The sequence below is a fragment of the Colias croceus genome, chromosome 11, assembly GCF_905220415.1.
Source record: "Colias croceus chromosome 11, ilColCroc2.1".
NCBI classification, from domain to species: Eukaryota; Metazoa; Arthropoda; class Insecta; order Lepidoptera; family Pieridae; genus Colias; species Colias croceus.
Genome location: NC_059547.1, coordinates 437703 through 455945, shown reverse-complemented (window position 1 = coordinate 455945; position 18243 = coordinate 437703). Strand labels below are relative to the sequence as shown.

Genomic DNA, 18243 nt, shown 5'->3' with positions numbered 1-18243 from the left:
CGGGGCGGACCACTAGTATTATATATATAAAACAAATTATTATAAACTAAACTCTTATTTCACAGTAACGCAGCTTTTATCGTTTTGAAATAAAAGCATACGAGGTGAAACTTTATGACCAACTGATATTTTTATTCTGTGGCATCAAGTAACTACGTTTTTATCATATTACTCAATTTACATACTAGTTCTCTTTTCCTGTCCTTTTTTGTGATACTGACACTGCTTTCTTCCGAATTTTGTTTGTTTTGTTACCCATTTTCAATAATTTATCTTTACTCAAAACTTAAAATCGAGCGGAGATAATTTGACACAGGTCCTACGTTAGCAAGCGCCTGATCAGGACTGGCGGGGTAGCGGGCAGCGCGGTTTGTAAAGAAAACGCTGGGCAACGTTAAGTTCTGAGATATAATATGTATTTAATAATTACAGGGCTTCAGTAGAAAACCAAAATTTAGCACGTTTTCTGCAGTACATCAAAATACATATCCTTATATAAAAATTATTTCCAAAATCAGAAATTTCATTAATAAATAATTCGTTTTCGATCTTTATTTTAGCCTATTTTTATGATTTTATATGATCGAACAAAATACACGTGGTTGTGTAACAAATTAGCACACTTTTTAGGAAATATCTTGAAGTGTATTGATTATTTTTTCTAGAAGCGTCATATAATTGCAAATACATGAAAAATTTGATCTTGCAAACCAATTTTACTCCGCTTCGCTGAAAGGACTCCCCCCATTACATTATAACATTTAAATGCAAATACTTGAGCTTAAGCCAATACAATTAAATGAATATATTTCAATAATAGTGTTTATACACTTTCCAAAATTAGTAAAAATAATAAAATGATTCGTCCTATTTGGTTACATTTAAAAGTACATTGTTTATATAAGTAAATAGGCGTCTTAAGCACATGATGCATGCGAACTTAATAATGATAGATGTCGAGTTATTTCTTATGCTAAGTAATTGATAATAATTTAAATTCGTATCGCAGTCTTCATTAATTATTTTGAAGCACCTATGTTACCTAAATCTATGTTAGCGATTATGTACAAATTGTCAGGAAACTAGCTTTATAAAGTCAAGTTAAGCCGGCTACTCAACTGCCGCATGGGGCAATATTGGAACAATCTCAGGAAGGCGGTAGAAGCAATTTCAGTTCTCTAAATTGCCCATGCTTGCCTATACACATCAAAATTAAGGAGCCATTAAGGGTGCAATTCCAATATTGCCCCTGCTACAAGTAAGTGAGTCGCCGGTTTTTAACCGACTTCAAAAAAAAGGAGGAGGTTATCAATTCGGCCGGTATATTTTTTTTTTTTTTTTTTATGTATGTACACCGATTACTCCGAGGTTTCTGAACCGATTTACGTGATTCTTTTTTTGTTCGATGCGGGATGGTGTCGAATTGGTCCCATAAAAATTTTATTCGGATAGGCCTAGTAGTTTTTATTTTATGAGCATTTTTGTATGTAGGTATTTGTAAATTTTGCAAGTGCAAGTTTGAAGTCGGTTGTTTTTAACGCAGTTATCACTTGTATAATAATCTGTGACACATATAAATGCATGTCCCAACGTCTTAACTCAAATGAAACAAGGCTGAATGGCAATTAGCATCTGCCCTATCTTTTGGCGAATACGTTATTCACTGAATGTTTTAAAAACCTAAGAGATTTAAATTAGGATAACAGAAAAATTAAAATAAATGCAGTTACGATCAGATACAGTTTAACACTTTAATTATAAACGATTAAAGCGATGGTTATGATATTTTAATTTTCATGTCATACATATTTTGTAAATATTAATAAACAATAAAAATGAAATTTTGATCTTTCAAAACACGATAAGCTTTTCGATGAATTTTTGGAATATTTCGATTTAGCCAAACGTCCTAAATTACAAATATTAGCAATATATAAGCGATCCAATACAAGTTTGACATTTACATATGAAATTACGGCAATAGCTTGTGATACTCCACGGCACTCTTGTTCTTCTCCAGAACGTAGAAAGATTTAGGTTTTCCATTCCCCGAATAATACTTCCTGAAAGACGGTTTCTTCGCGGGAACGTAATACGCCATTGCTTCTATTGAATTCGGGTGTCTTTTCGGCCAGGTGGGTGTGCTCTCCACGTCTACAATATTATCATCATTGAGCCTTGCTTGTGGTCTGTTCTTCGCAAGCTTATGGAGAACTGGTAGGTTCCAGTGGTAGACCCTGGCTGGTTTACCATTGCTTGTCATTTGTAGCGGCAGAGTCCTGGCTGCGGCTGGCGCGGGGTCTATGTTACTATAATAGTTCATGTTTGGGGGTAATTTGATGACGTACATCCTGGAGTCGCCTGTTCCATGTCGCCTGCCCTGTTCTGCTAGTCTCTTCCTGTGGTGAGCAGCGGGTACTCTTAGCTTCTTGAGCCCCAGGGAACTGAGGAGCTCGTGCGTGGTCGGCTCCTTTTTGTCCTCTGTCAGGTTGTTGTTGGATGCTGGCGCAGCACATGTAGCTGCTACTGCGAGTAGCAGGATTGCTGATCTGTAACAATAAGGTTGAGGTTAGTTATGTTTAAAAGTGTAAGTGTTCAAAGGTTCATTTGTTGTTGATTGGTAGGTGATTATAATATTATGTATAGAGATGTTGCGCTCTAGACTATATTTAAATTTTTTTTTTCAATTAATTAACTATGACGTATTACTTATATGAGTACGATCTTTACTATTTTTATTGTCCTTTGTTCAATCAAAATTTAAAATGAGTAAGAAGAACTGTACTAAATAATGAAATTTTTTTCTCATGGATAACCAACGGAGTGATATGAAGATCAGGTCAACGATACTCAAACGGGCATACAAACACGCCCGCACTTACTCGCTATTCAAAGAAATATTATATATTGTTAGTGAAATTAAAAATACCTGAGTACAAAATTCTGTACTTAGAAACCGAATACTATAAAATTGTAATAATTTATTGTACCTCTAATAATCTACATGTAAAACATAAAATTGCCATGAATACAATAAATCTGGGTAAATTAATAATACTGGCAAAGCTTTACAGCCCAGCAAAATAAGTTACACTAATAAACACAATTGATTTTTACGCTTAGGTATATAGTTTTTAACATCGTCATAAACATTGTATTCACATAACAGAAATACAGTGTAAGCGATACGAAATTCCACACAATTATTGCATTCTCCATGACATCTTGGCTATGAAAATGTAAACATTTGCACAACTCTAACAGGTTTCGACGGGGGGTTCCATTGACAGTCTGTTTGTTTGGCTGTACAACCTCTGGGAACAAATGGGGCCTTGTGTTTAATGTCTTGCGAGCAATTAGCAAGCTATGAAGTTGTTTCGACTTTACGTTGGTTGGTAAATGGTTTAGAAACTACAAAGTAAAGGACTGAAGGTTTTAAGAATTTTAAGATTCTTTATTATTATAACATAGAAAACTTGGTGCCGACTTTAAACAAATCGCTATCAGCGGAGACTTTTTTCTTGTTTCTTAATTTTACGAGCGTATTTTATTAGTCTAGGGTTTAAGTTTTTAAACCTTATTTTTATATATAAAAAAATAAAACAAAAGAACATAATTTTTAAGCCTGCCAACGCACAAAAAGCTTCTAGTATAGTTTTATTTTAACTGTGACAAAGGAAAATAACAAAGTAAAGTTTATTAGCAGTATTACTATCTATGTCTTCTTTGGTATTAGTCAGCAGTCGTGAGATGTAGAGAAGTCAGAAGATTCCAGAAATCCATACAATACGCCATTGTCTGTGTCCCAAGATGGTATGAGTTTTTATTTAACCTCTATGAAAATAAGATTTGATTTTCAATTACATATTCATACACATATTATGTAATTGTTTTCAAAGCTACTGTTGACAACTTTTGTTTTGCACGTTGTAATTACTTGGTTATATACAATGATGCAGTTGTATTTACTTTTATTATAACCATGTATAATGTGACTTCACTATACATAGTATAAAACAAAGTCGCTTTCTCTGTCCCTATGTCCCTATGTATGCTTAAATCTTTAAAACTACGCAACGGATTTTGATGCGGTTTTTTTTAATAGATAGAGGGATTCAAGAGGAATAGTATATAATTTATTATGTTTTAGACAAAGCGCGGGCGGAAAGCTAGTAAATCAATATAACATAACAATTTTTGCCTATAAGTGAGTTAGGTAATCATTGAACTTAACTATAAGTAACTGCCATAGTTGATGGACTTTTTTTCTGAAATAAGGATCAATTTTTAGATAACAAGGATTTCATTATGTCTAATTAAACATTTATACACTTTATAATTTATAGAGCAATAGATATTGCTTTCCGAATCGGTGGTAAATGTTAACAATATGTAATGTCGATTCAAAAGTGCTTCTAGACGAAGTCTAATTGAATAAATAAATGTTTGAGTTTGAGTAACGTTTGAGACGAAAGCTCTAAAGGTTATCACCAACTGTTGTAACTTAAACCTATATAACTTAATCTAAACTCGTAAGTCTGTATATCTAGGCTATGTCGGATTTACTCGCCTCTGATATGTTCTAGTCAGGCGCAATAAATATAGATATCACTTCTTGTATGTTCAATACATAAAATGCATGTAACAAAAGTAATAATACGGATAGAATTGATGTTTTAAACATATGGAAGAAAATGAAAATTAATAAGGTAAGGAGCCTTATGAACGAAAATACGAAAGTACTAATTAGGAGAACATTGTTCAGAATTAGGAGTTCTTTGTCTTAAAATCGTTTAATTTCTAAATATTCATTTATTTTTAGAACAAACTAGCTGCTAGCATATCAACATTCTTCACATTCTCAGCAACGTCAACAGGTTAACACATGTTAATATAATTGTACCTCGATTACTCCGGAATGGCTTCCACAAATTGCCTTAATAACAATAAAAAGTTAATTGTGAGCATCGAGCTATCTATAAAACACTTTAGCTTTAAATAATTTCATGTTATTACACTTAAATTCTATTTAAAGCTGTCTGTTCTGTTTTTAGATTATTTTTAACATATTATGTATTACGCATAATACAGTTCATTTAGTCTAAAATAATTATTAACAAATACATTTCAATTGAGCGTCTAAATTACAGTCTTTATTTTAAATATGTATTAGATGATCAGATTCTACGGTAAAACAATAATATGTGTTAAATTATTAGATATTATTGGTATTAAATAATAAATTACTATAATAGTAAGAACAAATATGGAGAAAAAGAGCAACTATGGAGTTTCTTGCCGGTTCTTCTCCATAGATACTGCTTTCCGAATCGGTGGTAATTAGAAAAAGAAATTGTTAAAAATATGTAACATAAACATTTTGAAAGTGCTTCTAAAAGAAGTCTAATGAACTGAGTGTAAAATCATTAGCTCTATCTAGCCTATGTAGAAATAACCGCAGTTTTTTTTCAGACCCGTGATAAAAATAACATAACAGCTGTTATTATTTGCATTCTCTGTCACAGGAAGTGCGCTTTATCAATTAATTATATTTCTAGCCCACAGTTAATGATTATTATCCGCACATTTTCTCTATTTGTAAAGCGACGGATAAATCCTTCAAGATAAACTACGCAGAGATGTAATCAGTAATCACTAATCGTGCTCGATAATAGGGGCCTATTTTACATACCTATGTTACCATATATGAAAACTAGTGAGTGATAAATGTACAGGCAATTTTCTCATAATTTATCTATGCTTTTTTGTAACCGTTACACGGTGAAGTTGATTTTATTGTGAGAATTATAACATAATGGTCGGAGCCTGAGGCTGCTCTTGCGTGCACCATTTAAGTTATCGAGTACCATGATAGGTTATTAAAAAACGCTTATTTTACTTTAAAATTTATAAACAAGACGCATGGAAAGATATATAAATAACTCACAATTAAAAATTAAACCATTACTTCATAAATAAATATACCCTCTCCGCATCGTATACACTGTACGGTTATTTCAATAGTGTAATAGAAAGGATCCTAAAGACAAGTTCATAAATTTTTCACCAGTCAATTAGGCCTAAGGACAGTGTAGGCGGGCCCTTACATCGGTGACCGCATGACCTCGAGTCGTGGGTCAAAACTCGGGGTCAACGCACCCAGCGCGCTATGCAATGTCGCATGCAGTTTCGTAAACGTGCGCTTTGACATGCACCCGCCATTTTGAACTTTTTTCCCGCGCTACCATAGATACAATAACTTTTTTTTTTAATTCAAAAGCAATGGACGCAACATTGTCGGATATAATTAGAATGTACATGTACTAGTTTATTAAAATAACTTGACTATTTAACAAGATAGTTTATCATGAAGATGTTTGTTACTTTGTAAGATTTTCTCAGGGAAGGATGTTGCGTACATACAAAAAATAGATAGTTTCATTTTCTATCGTGTAGCCTAGAGAATTTTTATTGTGCAGCAACCAATAGATTATACTTACATATAAATTACATCCGGCCTTAGTTGCAATGCGCGGTTTTAATAATAATTTATGTCTATCGTATATTATTTTCTGCTATTGCAAAAAGTTTAAAAGTAAGAAGATGAAATATTTGGTAGGTACCTGCCAAATTTTATTTAGGCAAAGCAGATTTTTTATGCTTCTGTTGGACTCGATAAACAGTAAAGCCACGATACTTTAGCTTTTAATAATTATATTTTCCAAACACTTGCTTTTTAACGATTACCTAGTGTCACCGACTTCGTCAGACCTATTTTTTGCAATTTATCTATTACTAGCTGCTCCGCGCGGTTTCACCCCCATGGCTCCACTCCTGTTGCCCGTATCGTGATGAAATATAGCCTATAACCTTCCTCGATAAATGGGCTATCTAACACCGAAATAATTTTTCAAATCGGACCAGTAGTTCCCGAGATTAGTGCGTTCAAACAAACAAACAAACAAACAAACTCTTCAGCTTTATAATATTAGTATAGATTTCGATTCTAAATAGCACACAAAAACTGTCCTTTTTCCTTCCCCAAATTCACCTTCCTTCTCTTTCTTTTTATCTTTTTTTCCCTGCAGTTTTCCCGCCAGTGATTTCATTACTTATAAGGCACGCTCTTTTTCTAATGTTTCCTATGCCTATACATATAATAATTGCTACATATTTTATATTATTGAATTTAAAGTAAATAAATTTTATGTAGATACTTATTTTATTTAAACTATGATCCTTTCACTTCCAAAAAATTATTTTACTCTATTTCTCTCTAAATATTGTTGAATCCATCTTCATAATACAATGTGATTAATTTAATTTTTCAAAGCACATCTAGACGGCTTATCTCAACTGTGCATTTAAAAAAAATTCATAGTCGATAAAAATTATACACAATGTGCCTATAATTCATCAATAATTATTAATAGTAATACTAGTTCATTATATTATTGTGCTCGCACTTTTGCCGCCGCAACCGCAGGCGAGTGTTGCCAATTGCGATTTAATCATGGCGCCTGCTCTCTTCTCTGTGGTATTATATTAAATGTAAACAACTCTAGAGACATTTTGTTTTGCATTTTAGGTTACTAGCTTCCGCCCACGACTTTGTACGTGCATCCCCGTTTTTCCCCGTTCCCGCAAGAATTTCGGGAAATCCTTTCTTAGGGGACGCCTACGTTATGACATCTACCTGCATGCCAAATTTCAGCCCGATACGTCCAGTGGTTTGGACTGTGCGTTGATAGATCACTATATCAGTCACCTTTGAGTTTTATATATATAGATTTTTTGTGGTAAGATACAATTACTTATAGGAGTAGGCAAATGTGGGGTGGGGAAAATTCTAATTTATTTAATGTGTTACTTTAAGTTCAGTAAAAGTGTGAATTGTGATGGTAGATAAAGAAATGGAAGATAGGGAAATTTAAGTCTGTAAAACTAAAAAGAATACTAATCTAATTTGCTTATTTCTCTAGATATACAGATTCTTTGTAACATAAAAGTGAAAACAGTAAGCAATTAATTATCACTTTAATGTTCATTTCCAAATAACAAGTCTGTAAAAATAATTGTCAAAAAACAAATCTCGCTAATGGTTTCATGTCACAGATAATAAATAAATTACATACGTATTGAGTAAAGTAAATAACAGTTATTGCACACGCATACGTTTATGAGAAGTCGTCACGACATTTTAATCTATGATTATTACCTTATTTTATTTTTATTACGATATTTTTAGATACGAGGGTTTAATTTTTTTTTCTTTTTTTTAACATAGAGCCTGTGTTGCCAGTCTCCATCGGAAGATAAATAAGAATTAAAGCTATTATACAATTATATTTAATATTTTAACTGGACAGCTCAGTATTATTATATATATTAGTGTATTTTCTTACGCTAAACAAAATACGAAAATTAGTGGGGATGGATGGGTTGATAATTGCTTCTTTTTAGCACATACGGTAAACAATTTTTTTATAATGTTTGACAGACAGTCTCTGTTTAGTAAGATTATAGTCTGGAATCTGGATTATCAAATACGCTACTTTCTAACCAAACCATGACCAAACGCTACGTACTAAAACTAGCAAAAAATCAACCCAAAATATACAGCGAACTCCCAGATTAACAGTCGTTTAAAGCAGTCAGCAAGCCGCTAAAATGCTTTTCTCCAAACAAAAACGCTCGTTAACATTTGCGACACGCGACAAACGACACGCCATTTTGTCGTCGTTAATAATAATAATTACTAATTACTGAATTACTTCGATATTTGGAGCGTGCGCGCACGTTTACGCGTTCAGAATGTGTCAAATATTCATTGCTATCTAATTATTTAATGGTGTACCGTTAAAATAACACATTTCACAAAAACCTTCTTGCGATAACTTTTTACGAATTTATTAATTTAGGGTCAAAATACATGGACATAGTCCACTTAGAAAAAGAAAATCAAGTACCTATTTACCTATTTTTTTTTGATCTACTGGCAAATTTCATACATAGGTACCTTAATAATAATATCATAACTCTTATAAACCTGCAGCTGACTGCTAAAGATCCAAGTAAAGCTATCTAATAAATTATTACATATTATAATACTATACAAAATTATAATATAACATTTCAGTGTTGCACTAGCACGCTACTAAGATATAGTCCATAAATCGTAGGCCATGTAAACTTATTCTGTCGACGATTTATAAATTGCGGGCAAGACAGCCTATTAATTTGCACAGTGCAACCGCATCCGAGATTACTGCGCAAAAATTAATTTTAAAATTAATTTCGTACTGCAGTACGGATGAAAGTAGTAATTTCTTTGGATATAGGATAAAAACCATGAACAACGTAAAAACGAATAATGTTTAAAATTGTATTTAAAATGTTTTAAAGATATGTTTAAAACGAATTCTAGACAACACAAACTTAAAGACTCATGGATACCTTTAATTGAATGTAAAAGTCGCATTCTCATGGGTTTCTAATAAAAATAAAATAAAAATTAAACAACCTCTTTCGTACTGTATTTATAGAAAGATCGAAGGAGACAAAAAAAGACAACAGCACTTTATAGAAAAGCGCGGGTTTAAAAATAGAATTTCTTTATGGAGGCAAATAAAAATTGCTACACACGCCGCCAATGTCTAGAATTTTTAACGCTGGCAATTTTACGTGAATACCTTGTTGTGACGCGACGAGAATTTAAAAAAGAAACTGAACGCAGTCACGTATGTCACAAAGGTTTGTATCGAGGATTCCGGAGTTTTGCTGTTTTATTTAACGTCTACTTGAAGTCTTAATAAATAATGCACTGAGACGTGGGAAATCTTGCGGAGAATGTGTTTAGGGTGTATTGACTTTAAACGGCGTATAATTAATTACGAATATGCAGTTTTCATCTTGGAATGAGATGCTCTAGACCAAAATAGTAATTCAGATGGACCTCAATATTTTCTTAGTGATTGATAGTTGCTGACTAACAGATTATCTGATTTTGATTATACGTATAAATCCCTAATCGAGGCTTTTTCTCGGTTGGCAAAAAATTAGGAAATGATCTTGAAAATATTCAGCTATAAGCGAAAGAACAATAATAAAACTAATTTCTTTCTTTACAAAATATAAATTATTATAATTCCCATTTCTTTAAAAAGAACAACACTGCATTTGAAAAAATTCTTAGCCAATGAAACATATAAAATAAATGAATAAAACTGCCATTTCACGCACATACAAAGCGAATGAAAAACAGACACGCTTATTTATATTCTTATAGTATGTCCATTTATCTCCACATAAATACTTTATAGTCCATCGATCAAAGAATCCGTATTTTTCTTTTGCACTCTTATAAGATAGGTATATTAAACTTCATCAATCATCCACAAACGATAGATATAGATTATTTAAAGCTTAAAATATGCTGGCAACACTTTGCGTTATAACATAGGGTTTGGTCTAATGCAATCGATTTTATTATAATGTAATAACCGTTCAAATTAATGTTACCAAAATCATTAAATATTAATTAAGCAACTCAATAAAACAGTATCTTTAACAGTCTACCCTATTTTATTATTTCTACAGCTATTCGAGATGTATCCTACATCAAAATTTGTTCACCAAAAAAAAAGATGGAATTAAGAAAATCACATGTGCAATCGAAAAAAATCGCAAATGACACCCTACTTCAGACAGTCCTAGTCGTCTAAAACAGTCTTAAACGAAAACTTTGATAATGTTGCGGACACCAGCTTGTTCATTACCGACTTTATTAAATTCAGGCCTATATGTATGCAGTCAACTGACACTAACAAGTCCTACTAATTGCCTCATGTATTTTTTATCTCGAATTACGATTATCTATACAACGACTAGACATTCAGCCAATTATAATGAATTTTCTTCACAGGCTATATTCAGTTTTTAACAAAGCACACAAAAAGTTTTTTCCACTTGAAAAGGGGATATACGAAAACAAAGCTGTATCTAAAATTAGCTGTCAGAAAAATGTACACACTACACTATCCTTTGGATTAAAACAGAAATATTGTGCTGAGAAAATTGCAGTTTTATTAAAAACATGATATGCGTGATAACAGTGGATATCCGACAACGTTTGCGTTTTAGAAAATATTTTTACTCTGTGTGTTGACAATAATTATTAATCCATCGCCATGTTAACAACTTGGCGCCAATTTCTATGTCATCGTTTTGGCGGCAAACACGAAAAACCACAGGTTAACAAGAATTTAGCATGAATGAATGCATCGTGCACACGCAATGTTCTCATCGCATCAATAAATATATATGATTGAGAAACTATTATCCTTTATTGTAACTGTCTTGTAAATGTCAGATAATTTTATAACGAGCCTGCAGGAACACTTAAATCAAGCGTTCGTGTTACAAACTGTCACCTGTTATGTACTTGTATAAATAATTTTAATATTAACCCGCCATTGGTGACCTTATATGTCTGTGAGACCGGGCAGTTAAAGAAACCCAAATATTTTTGTCACCGTTTATCGAATTACACTGTGGTTTCGAGTAGCTGCCTAATTTTGCGCCCCCTACCGCTAGTCTATCCCGCGAGAGCGACGCAGGCGCAGGTTACAGAGTTTTGGCCCCAACCCGGTGCGTGAGACCGGCGTCACCAACTAAGTAAGTCAAATGGTTATTGTGTATTTTTTTATTTTACTCATTTTGATAAAGCTGTTGTTGTAATTTATAGTTTAATCATATAATTCTATTATTAGTAAACGTTTTGCTAGATTTGATCGATATTTTACAAGAAATTCTGTGTTTTTTGTTCAAATTGTGAACATTGTCTCAGCATGTCTTACGAAAGAAATCAGCGTCGTCTCGAGGCTCTTTTGCAAGAAGCAGTATCTGATGAGGATAGATTACAAACGTCATTGGAAATTGAATTTGGAAGTGACTTCGAACCAGATAATTTCGAACCAGATCGCACGTAGTAGGTACCAACTTGCTCTAGTTGTTTGGCTGTTGAAGATGAGTGATTTTATTATTGTATATTTATTTTTTTGGTCGAAGTATTACCATTTATGTTACTTCATTTTATGTTTTCAATGTCATAAGACTGACTAAAACTAATTTTATTGTTAAATAATAAAGATTGTTGCTTTATTTTTGAGTTTTAAAAAACCTTTGTTAAAATACTTGAAAATTTTAGTTATTTCAAAGATATTGTCTTATGCTAATAAAAGATATTTGATTTATGAAATACCTATGTTTTATTGACAACAAAACATCAAAATTTTTATCTATCCCAATAAAAAGCAGCATGAACTGTAAATTACAGAAAAAATCGTAGTCAAAAACCCCGGTGCGTGAGACCGGGGTCACCAACGGTGTAAGTCAAATTCACGTCACCAATGGCGGGTTAATTAATGCGATAAGTAAAATAGCGTATTTTTACTCTTTTGTTTCAAGTTTTTTTTTAGTAAATAATAAAACGATTAATTGTTTTCATTGATGTTTTGTTGCTAATTCTTTCACACTAAACTGACGCGTTGAAAATGATAATGTAAATAATGTAAAGTGTCAGGTTAATATCTGAAATAACAAACTTGTCCGATAACCAAAAAGAAAAGCAGAGGATTTTATTAAAGTACTTTTATTAATAACATTAATAATGATAGCATTTGCAACAAAAGCTTGCTCTAAAACCAGTAGCAAGAAACAGGATACTCACGACCAGAAGTAATATTTTTCCAAGTGGCTTGTGCTAATGATTTTATCTATTGCCTAGCTTTTATCTAGGTACTAGATAATTCCTGGATTCCTATATGGAGTGAAAGATAAGTGAAAGTCAATACTTAAATATGTTGTAATAGATGCTGAGTTTTTGTAGTTGTCATTATGTTTTACAACTTTCCTATTTGTTATTTTTAGATTTGTAATAATACTAGCTTACCGCCCGCGGCTTCACCCGCTTTGACTTAAACCTAATAAATTATATACTTACTAGAACCTTCCTCTTGAATCACTCTATCTATTAAAAAAAAATCTGAGCGCGCGTACTAGTGTACACACGTATAAGAAGTGAAACTTCTTTATGACCTTATTTTTCAAAAAATAATTTACTATAGTTACGCAACTTTACAGAAACACGTCGAATCACGCGTGGTAGGGATAAGAAAAGATGGCGCGTAACGGAAAAATGTCACGCGTAACGAAAAAATGTTACACAAAATTTTTTTCCAACCCCGTTATAGAAGTTTCACTTCAAAAACCGCATCAAAATCCGTTGCGTTGTAAGGCGTAAAATTTAAGCGTACAAAGGTACATGGGGACAGAGAAAGTGACTTTGTTTTATACTATGTAGTGATTACATACTTCAGTTAAGTTAGATGTAAGGTATCCAATTATTATTAGTCTAAGATCCCAGTGCAGGATTACTTCGTTTATAGTTTTTTTTTTTATGAAACCAAAATTTTATGTATATTTATAATTAGGAGAATATATACATACATCGATTAGATTTCCAGTCGAAATTTGGCAGCATTTTAGATTTTTGCATAGGTAATATTGAAAACATTTTGTGGTAGGATAACGTTGACAACTTACAGATAAATTCACTTAGGTTGCCTATATTTTACTGTCAGTTTTATTTAAAAAGGGGGTCAACATTTTAAATTAAAATCCTGTCGCCTTGTTAAAATGGTTAATTTATGCGTTTAACTGTTTGTTCATTTATGTCAAAGGTGTTGACATGTCAAAAAAACACTACCTACTTAACTAGTTGACAGCCGCGCATTATTTCGGCCGAATTTTTTTTTAATACTTAGGTATTATTTTACAGTTTTTTTTTGTTTTCAACCATAGACGAAATAAATGTTTTATTTGAGTTAGGTATGTTTGTGCTTGTTTGTGTTTCATTGATTAACATAATTATATAATCGTGACGGTATCACTTTTACACGGTCGATATCATCAGCATCAGTTATTAATGAATAAAATTTACATAATTTTTAGCCAACTTTGCTTACTTGACCGCCTCATTGATACAGTGATAAACGCGTGAACGTAGCACCGAGTGCTCCTGGGTTCGATTCCCGGTGGAGACGAAAAAAAAATGTCTCTATCTGGCAGGACACAGAAGGCTGATCATCTACTTGTCCCTAAAGAAAATCGATCAGTGAAACAGATAGCATATAATGCATCTGCCCCTTACCACAAAATAGATACTAGCCCTTATACCCCACTTGGGGACACGGGACCTTCTAAACGGAGCCATCGTCTCCAAGTAGATAGTATTTAATAAGACCCTTTAAAACGTCACATAGGTAATAAGTAATAACCATATATTCGTGTTCAAAGTCTTCTATTTTGGTGACGCTAAGTGGCCCAGGTCACTGACCTTAGCGGGATACCTATGACCAATACCACTGTCACATAAACACTTACCTACATAGTTCTGTTTGGCTAACCATTTGCCTGTTTGCTTTTTAATAAGCCATTTTCTCGCAGTTTTACTCAACTGTGCCAAGAAGGGATCTGTTTTTAGAACGTGTTTTTGGTAGAGTATAATTAATGGTTTGCTTAAATTTAGCTTGATCGGTGACGTTAGATTTTTCTTGTGTCACTGTGAAGATACATAGACTTTGGAGATATTAAATAAGGTTCCCATAAAAATATTATAATAAAACAACAATATTTTTCACATTAATTAATTGTTTTGTTTCGTTCCTAAAATTCATTTCTTTTTAAAATTGTATTATACTGAACCCTAGTATAAGGCAAACTATTAGTTTATTCATACATTTAAACAAATGACATTAAATTAAAGAAGCGGATTCAAGATTTAAATAAAATCGTGGGAATCCATGAAAGTTAGAAAATTTAAACTTGAAACGCACAAGAATACAGATTTTCGGTAATGTATTCCGGGTGAAAATATTCAATGTACCTACGTGAGTTTAAATTTAAATCTTAGACGAAGTAAATGGACTAGTACTTGGAACTAATACTTACATACTTTTTAAAGCTTATTACATACGTAAACATTCACACATACAAATAAATCTAAAAATAAATAAAAAAATACAATAGAATAGATAGAATAGAGAAAATGAAACAACCGAGGCTTGTTAATCTATCACACCTAATACGGTCAATTAAATTGAATAATGTATTTCAATTAGCAAGTTCTTTTATTTGTGCTAATAAGAACGTTGAAACCCTTTTTCTATGATATATGATATATCCCAGAATCTCTACATTACTTCAAATATTTCGCGTAGAAACATGATAAAAATATTTATAAAATTAGTAGCATAATGAGAGTTAAAATTCTTTACATGACTCAAACATTATTCAAAGAATTGCTAACATACGTAAAATAAGCAAAGTCTTTTCAACAAAAAAGAAAGACTGTTAAGGTCTTTAAGTGATTCATAATTTATTTAGAAAAAGACTATCCTAGAATATTTTTATCTTGATCATTCGGATGCAGTTTTTTTAAATTAATGTAAACTGTAACATGCGGCTTCACTTGCATGTGATGTAATCTACATATGTCTCAATTTTATACAGAAAGAGCTCCAATCTATCTTTACAAAGTTTCTTTCATTTAATAATCTACTACTATTAATATTAATTCTCCAACAAAACTTTGAAATTTCTGAAAGCTCTTATATTTTTCTAAATTTCCCCTTTACCAAACCAAATGTGATTTTTAAGATTTAATATACAAACGACATTTCAGAGTCTTAAAAACGACTCTATTGTAAGTACATTTGAGTTACATGCTTTGACAATACTTTTAAAAGGGAATCTGATAAAATTGCCGTCTGGTTTCGAGATGTCTGCCCAGATAGCGGACGGTGGACCAAACGGGGTGATAACGCGAAAATGTACAGCATTTTCTTTTACAATGAACTCAAAGAAGAGGTTATATTACACTGTATATACTCTTTGTACAACTGCTTACTGCAGTTTAAGTAATATACTTATTTAAAAGTTCTTACAAATATATGGCAATATAATTGTTCTTCATGTTTCATTTTGATCATTAATTGATTATAATGCCGTAGATACAAATAAAAAGTTTCAGGAAACTACAACAGAGATATCCTAATGCAGAACATTAAGTTCACATTTAATTATAAATCCCATAAAAAAGAGCGTGCGTGCCAAGCATACGTGTCACAAGTGAAACTTCTTTGACAAGATGCAAAGGTCGCCTTACTCCATGACGCGACCTTGAAATTTTACTCTCAACGCGCCTAAATAAGTTACACTTCAAAAATAAGTTCTGAATTCATTAATTATTCTTAAAATGCTATTTCATCTTAGAGAAATGGTTAACACCACCAACGAAGAGATTATTATACTCAACTAACTTTTATAGACTTTGCCTATTTCCCTTGGGTAATATTTTGATAACGGATTTTCAATATGAACAAATATTTCCTAGGGATTTCTTGTTTGATTTTACGCGAGTATTATGGCTTTTAACGGAATTGAAAAGCCATTTAATAATTTTATTGGCTCTCTGTCTGCGCATGACACTATTCACTGCAAGTTCACTGTATGTCATATATTCCTCTTGAAGGTTTGTTTTCGCCACAAAAATGTAACCCACGTTCCAAAAACGACGGATGGTTAGTCTATATTGTGTCTTTAATTCTGTTCCTATCAATTCATAGCGTAAATGTCTACATTCGTTCAGCGGAAGCGGATTATGAACCAACAAATAAAATACATTCAATTATAACATGAATAAATAGCAAAGCTTAGCAAAAAATATTGTAACAAGGTTTCAAAGTATTTTTATAGATATATACTTAAATAAAAAAAATATAATATAACTACATCTATAATATAAAAATGAATACCAAAATGTGTTGGTAAGCGCATAACTTGAGAACGGCTTAATCGATTTCGTTAATTCTTTTTTTATAATATTCCTTGAAGTTCGAGGATGGTTCTTATGTAGAGAAAACGTGAATATGTACCACGGGCGAAGCCGGGGCGGACCGCTAGTATACTATATTTTATGCAACTGTTTAATAGAAGTCGCATAGTGCCGACCGCAACCGGTTTCTATAGGGTTTAAAATAACTTGGGATTCATAGGGTTATGGCGGTTATTGGGAATTGTCAATTTGCTAACTAAACTGCTTATTCCGGCTTTAATTGTTATAAATTATAATATATAGTTACAATATAATTTTCCGGGTTAGATCGTCATTAATACTAGGAAAGACCTATATGATAAGCCCAGAATGACTCATTGAATTGGGGCAGAATTTGGAACAGAAATACATCATTAAAACACAATCCACGGCCTGAAAGTGTTACACATAGTGACAATTATATGTTCGACCTGAAAATAAAACTATTAATTAGATAAATGAATCAAATGCAACTTTCACTGGGGAAAGTTGTATTTTTTATTTCTAACAATTCACATCACAGTGCGATTTGACTATCTAGATTTCTAACTTATTCAATTACAATAATTTTATTAAACTGCTTTCATTCGATTGAATCTTTCAGTTTGTAAAAAGCAATTACTTCGTTTAACACATGACTTTTTTTTATTTAATGGACCTGGTTTAGATTTAGTCTCAAAAATGTCTACACAAAAATCATTATGTTCCAGTACCTAACTAAATGCTTATAAAAAATCTTGAGTTATTAATTTATTTTCATAATACATATTCAGAGTTTTGTCGAGAACTCTATTAAATATATTTATAGCATTTTATACAACTACAATATATTATTAGTATCCACAGTGGAGCAAGGGTTTCCTTATATTGTGTAGTCTTCTGAAAATGTATACGAAGAAAATTTAAAATATTGAGTTTATAATTTAAGAATATAATCCGTTTAAATACGATCTATTATTGCCTACAACCACCCTTCAGCATTTGTGCAGAACGTTTCCTTTAAGTTTAATATTATTTTCCTTGGACATTTCCATAGAAAAAAATCGTGACAGCTTACTACAATATCGAGAAAGTCGACTACAACATGGTCCCTTCATAATATGGTCAGTCAACTTAGTTTTTACAATTATCACATAGCATGGTTACAGACGCTTCTTTTATTGAATTATGTATGAATACTTGTAAAAGGCCGCCAATTCCTCCATATTTAATTGACCGTAATAAATTATAACTGAATGACTATGCTATAACTCTTCATCAACTCATTTATTGCAACTTTGTATATTTTAAATACTTAGTTCGCTCTC

The 18243-nt window shown here is 32.1% G+C and overlaps 1 protein-coding gene across 1 annotated transcript in view; it reads right to left on the bottom strand.

Annotated features, from left to right (window-relative positions):
• Nucleotides 1–1559: 1559 nt before the first annotated feature.
• Nucleotides 1560–18243, bottom strand: part of LOC123695751 — a 32046-nt gene continuing 15362 nt past the window's right edge. The window contains exon 2 of the mRNA XM_045641669.1: nucleotides 1560–2549. Within this exon, the coding sequence (XP_045497625.1) occupies nucleotides 1973–2549 (577 nt within the window). The 3' untranslated portion in view covers nucleotides 1560–1972. The remainder of the gene's footprint in view (nucleotides 2550–18243) is intronic.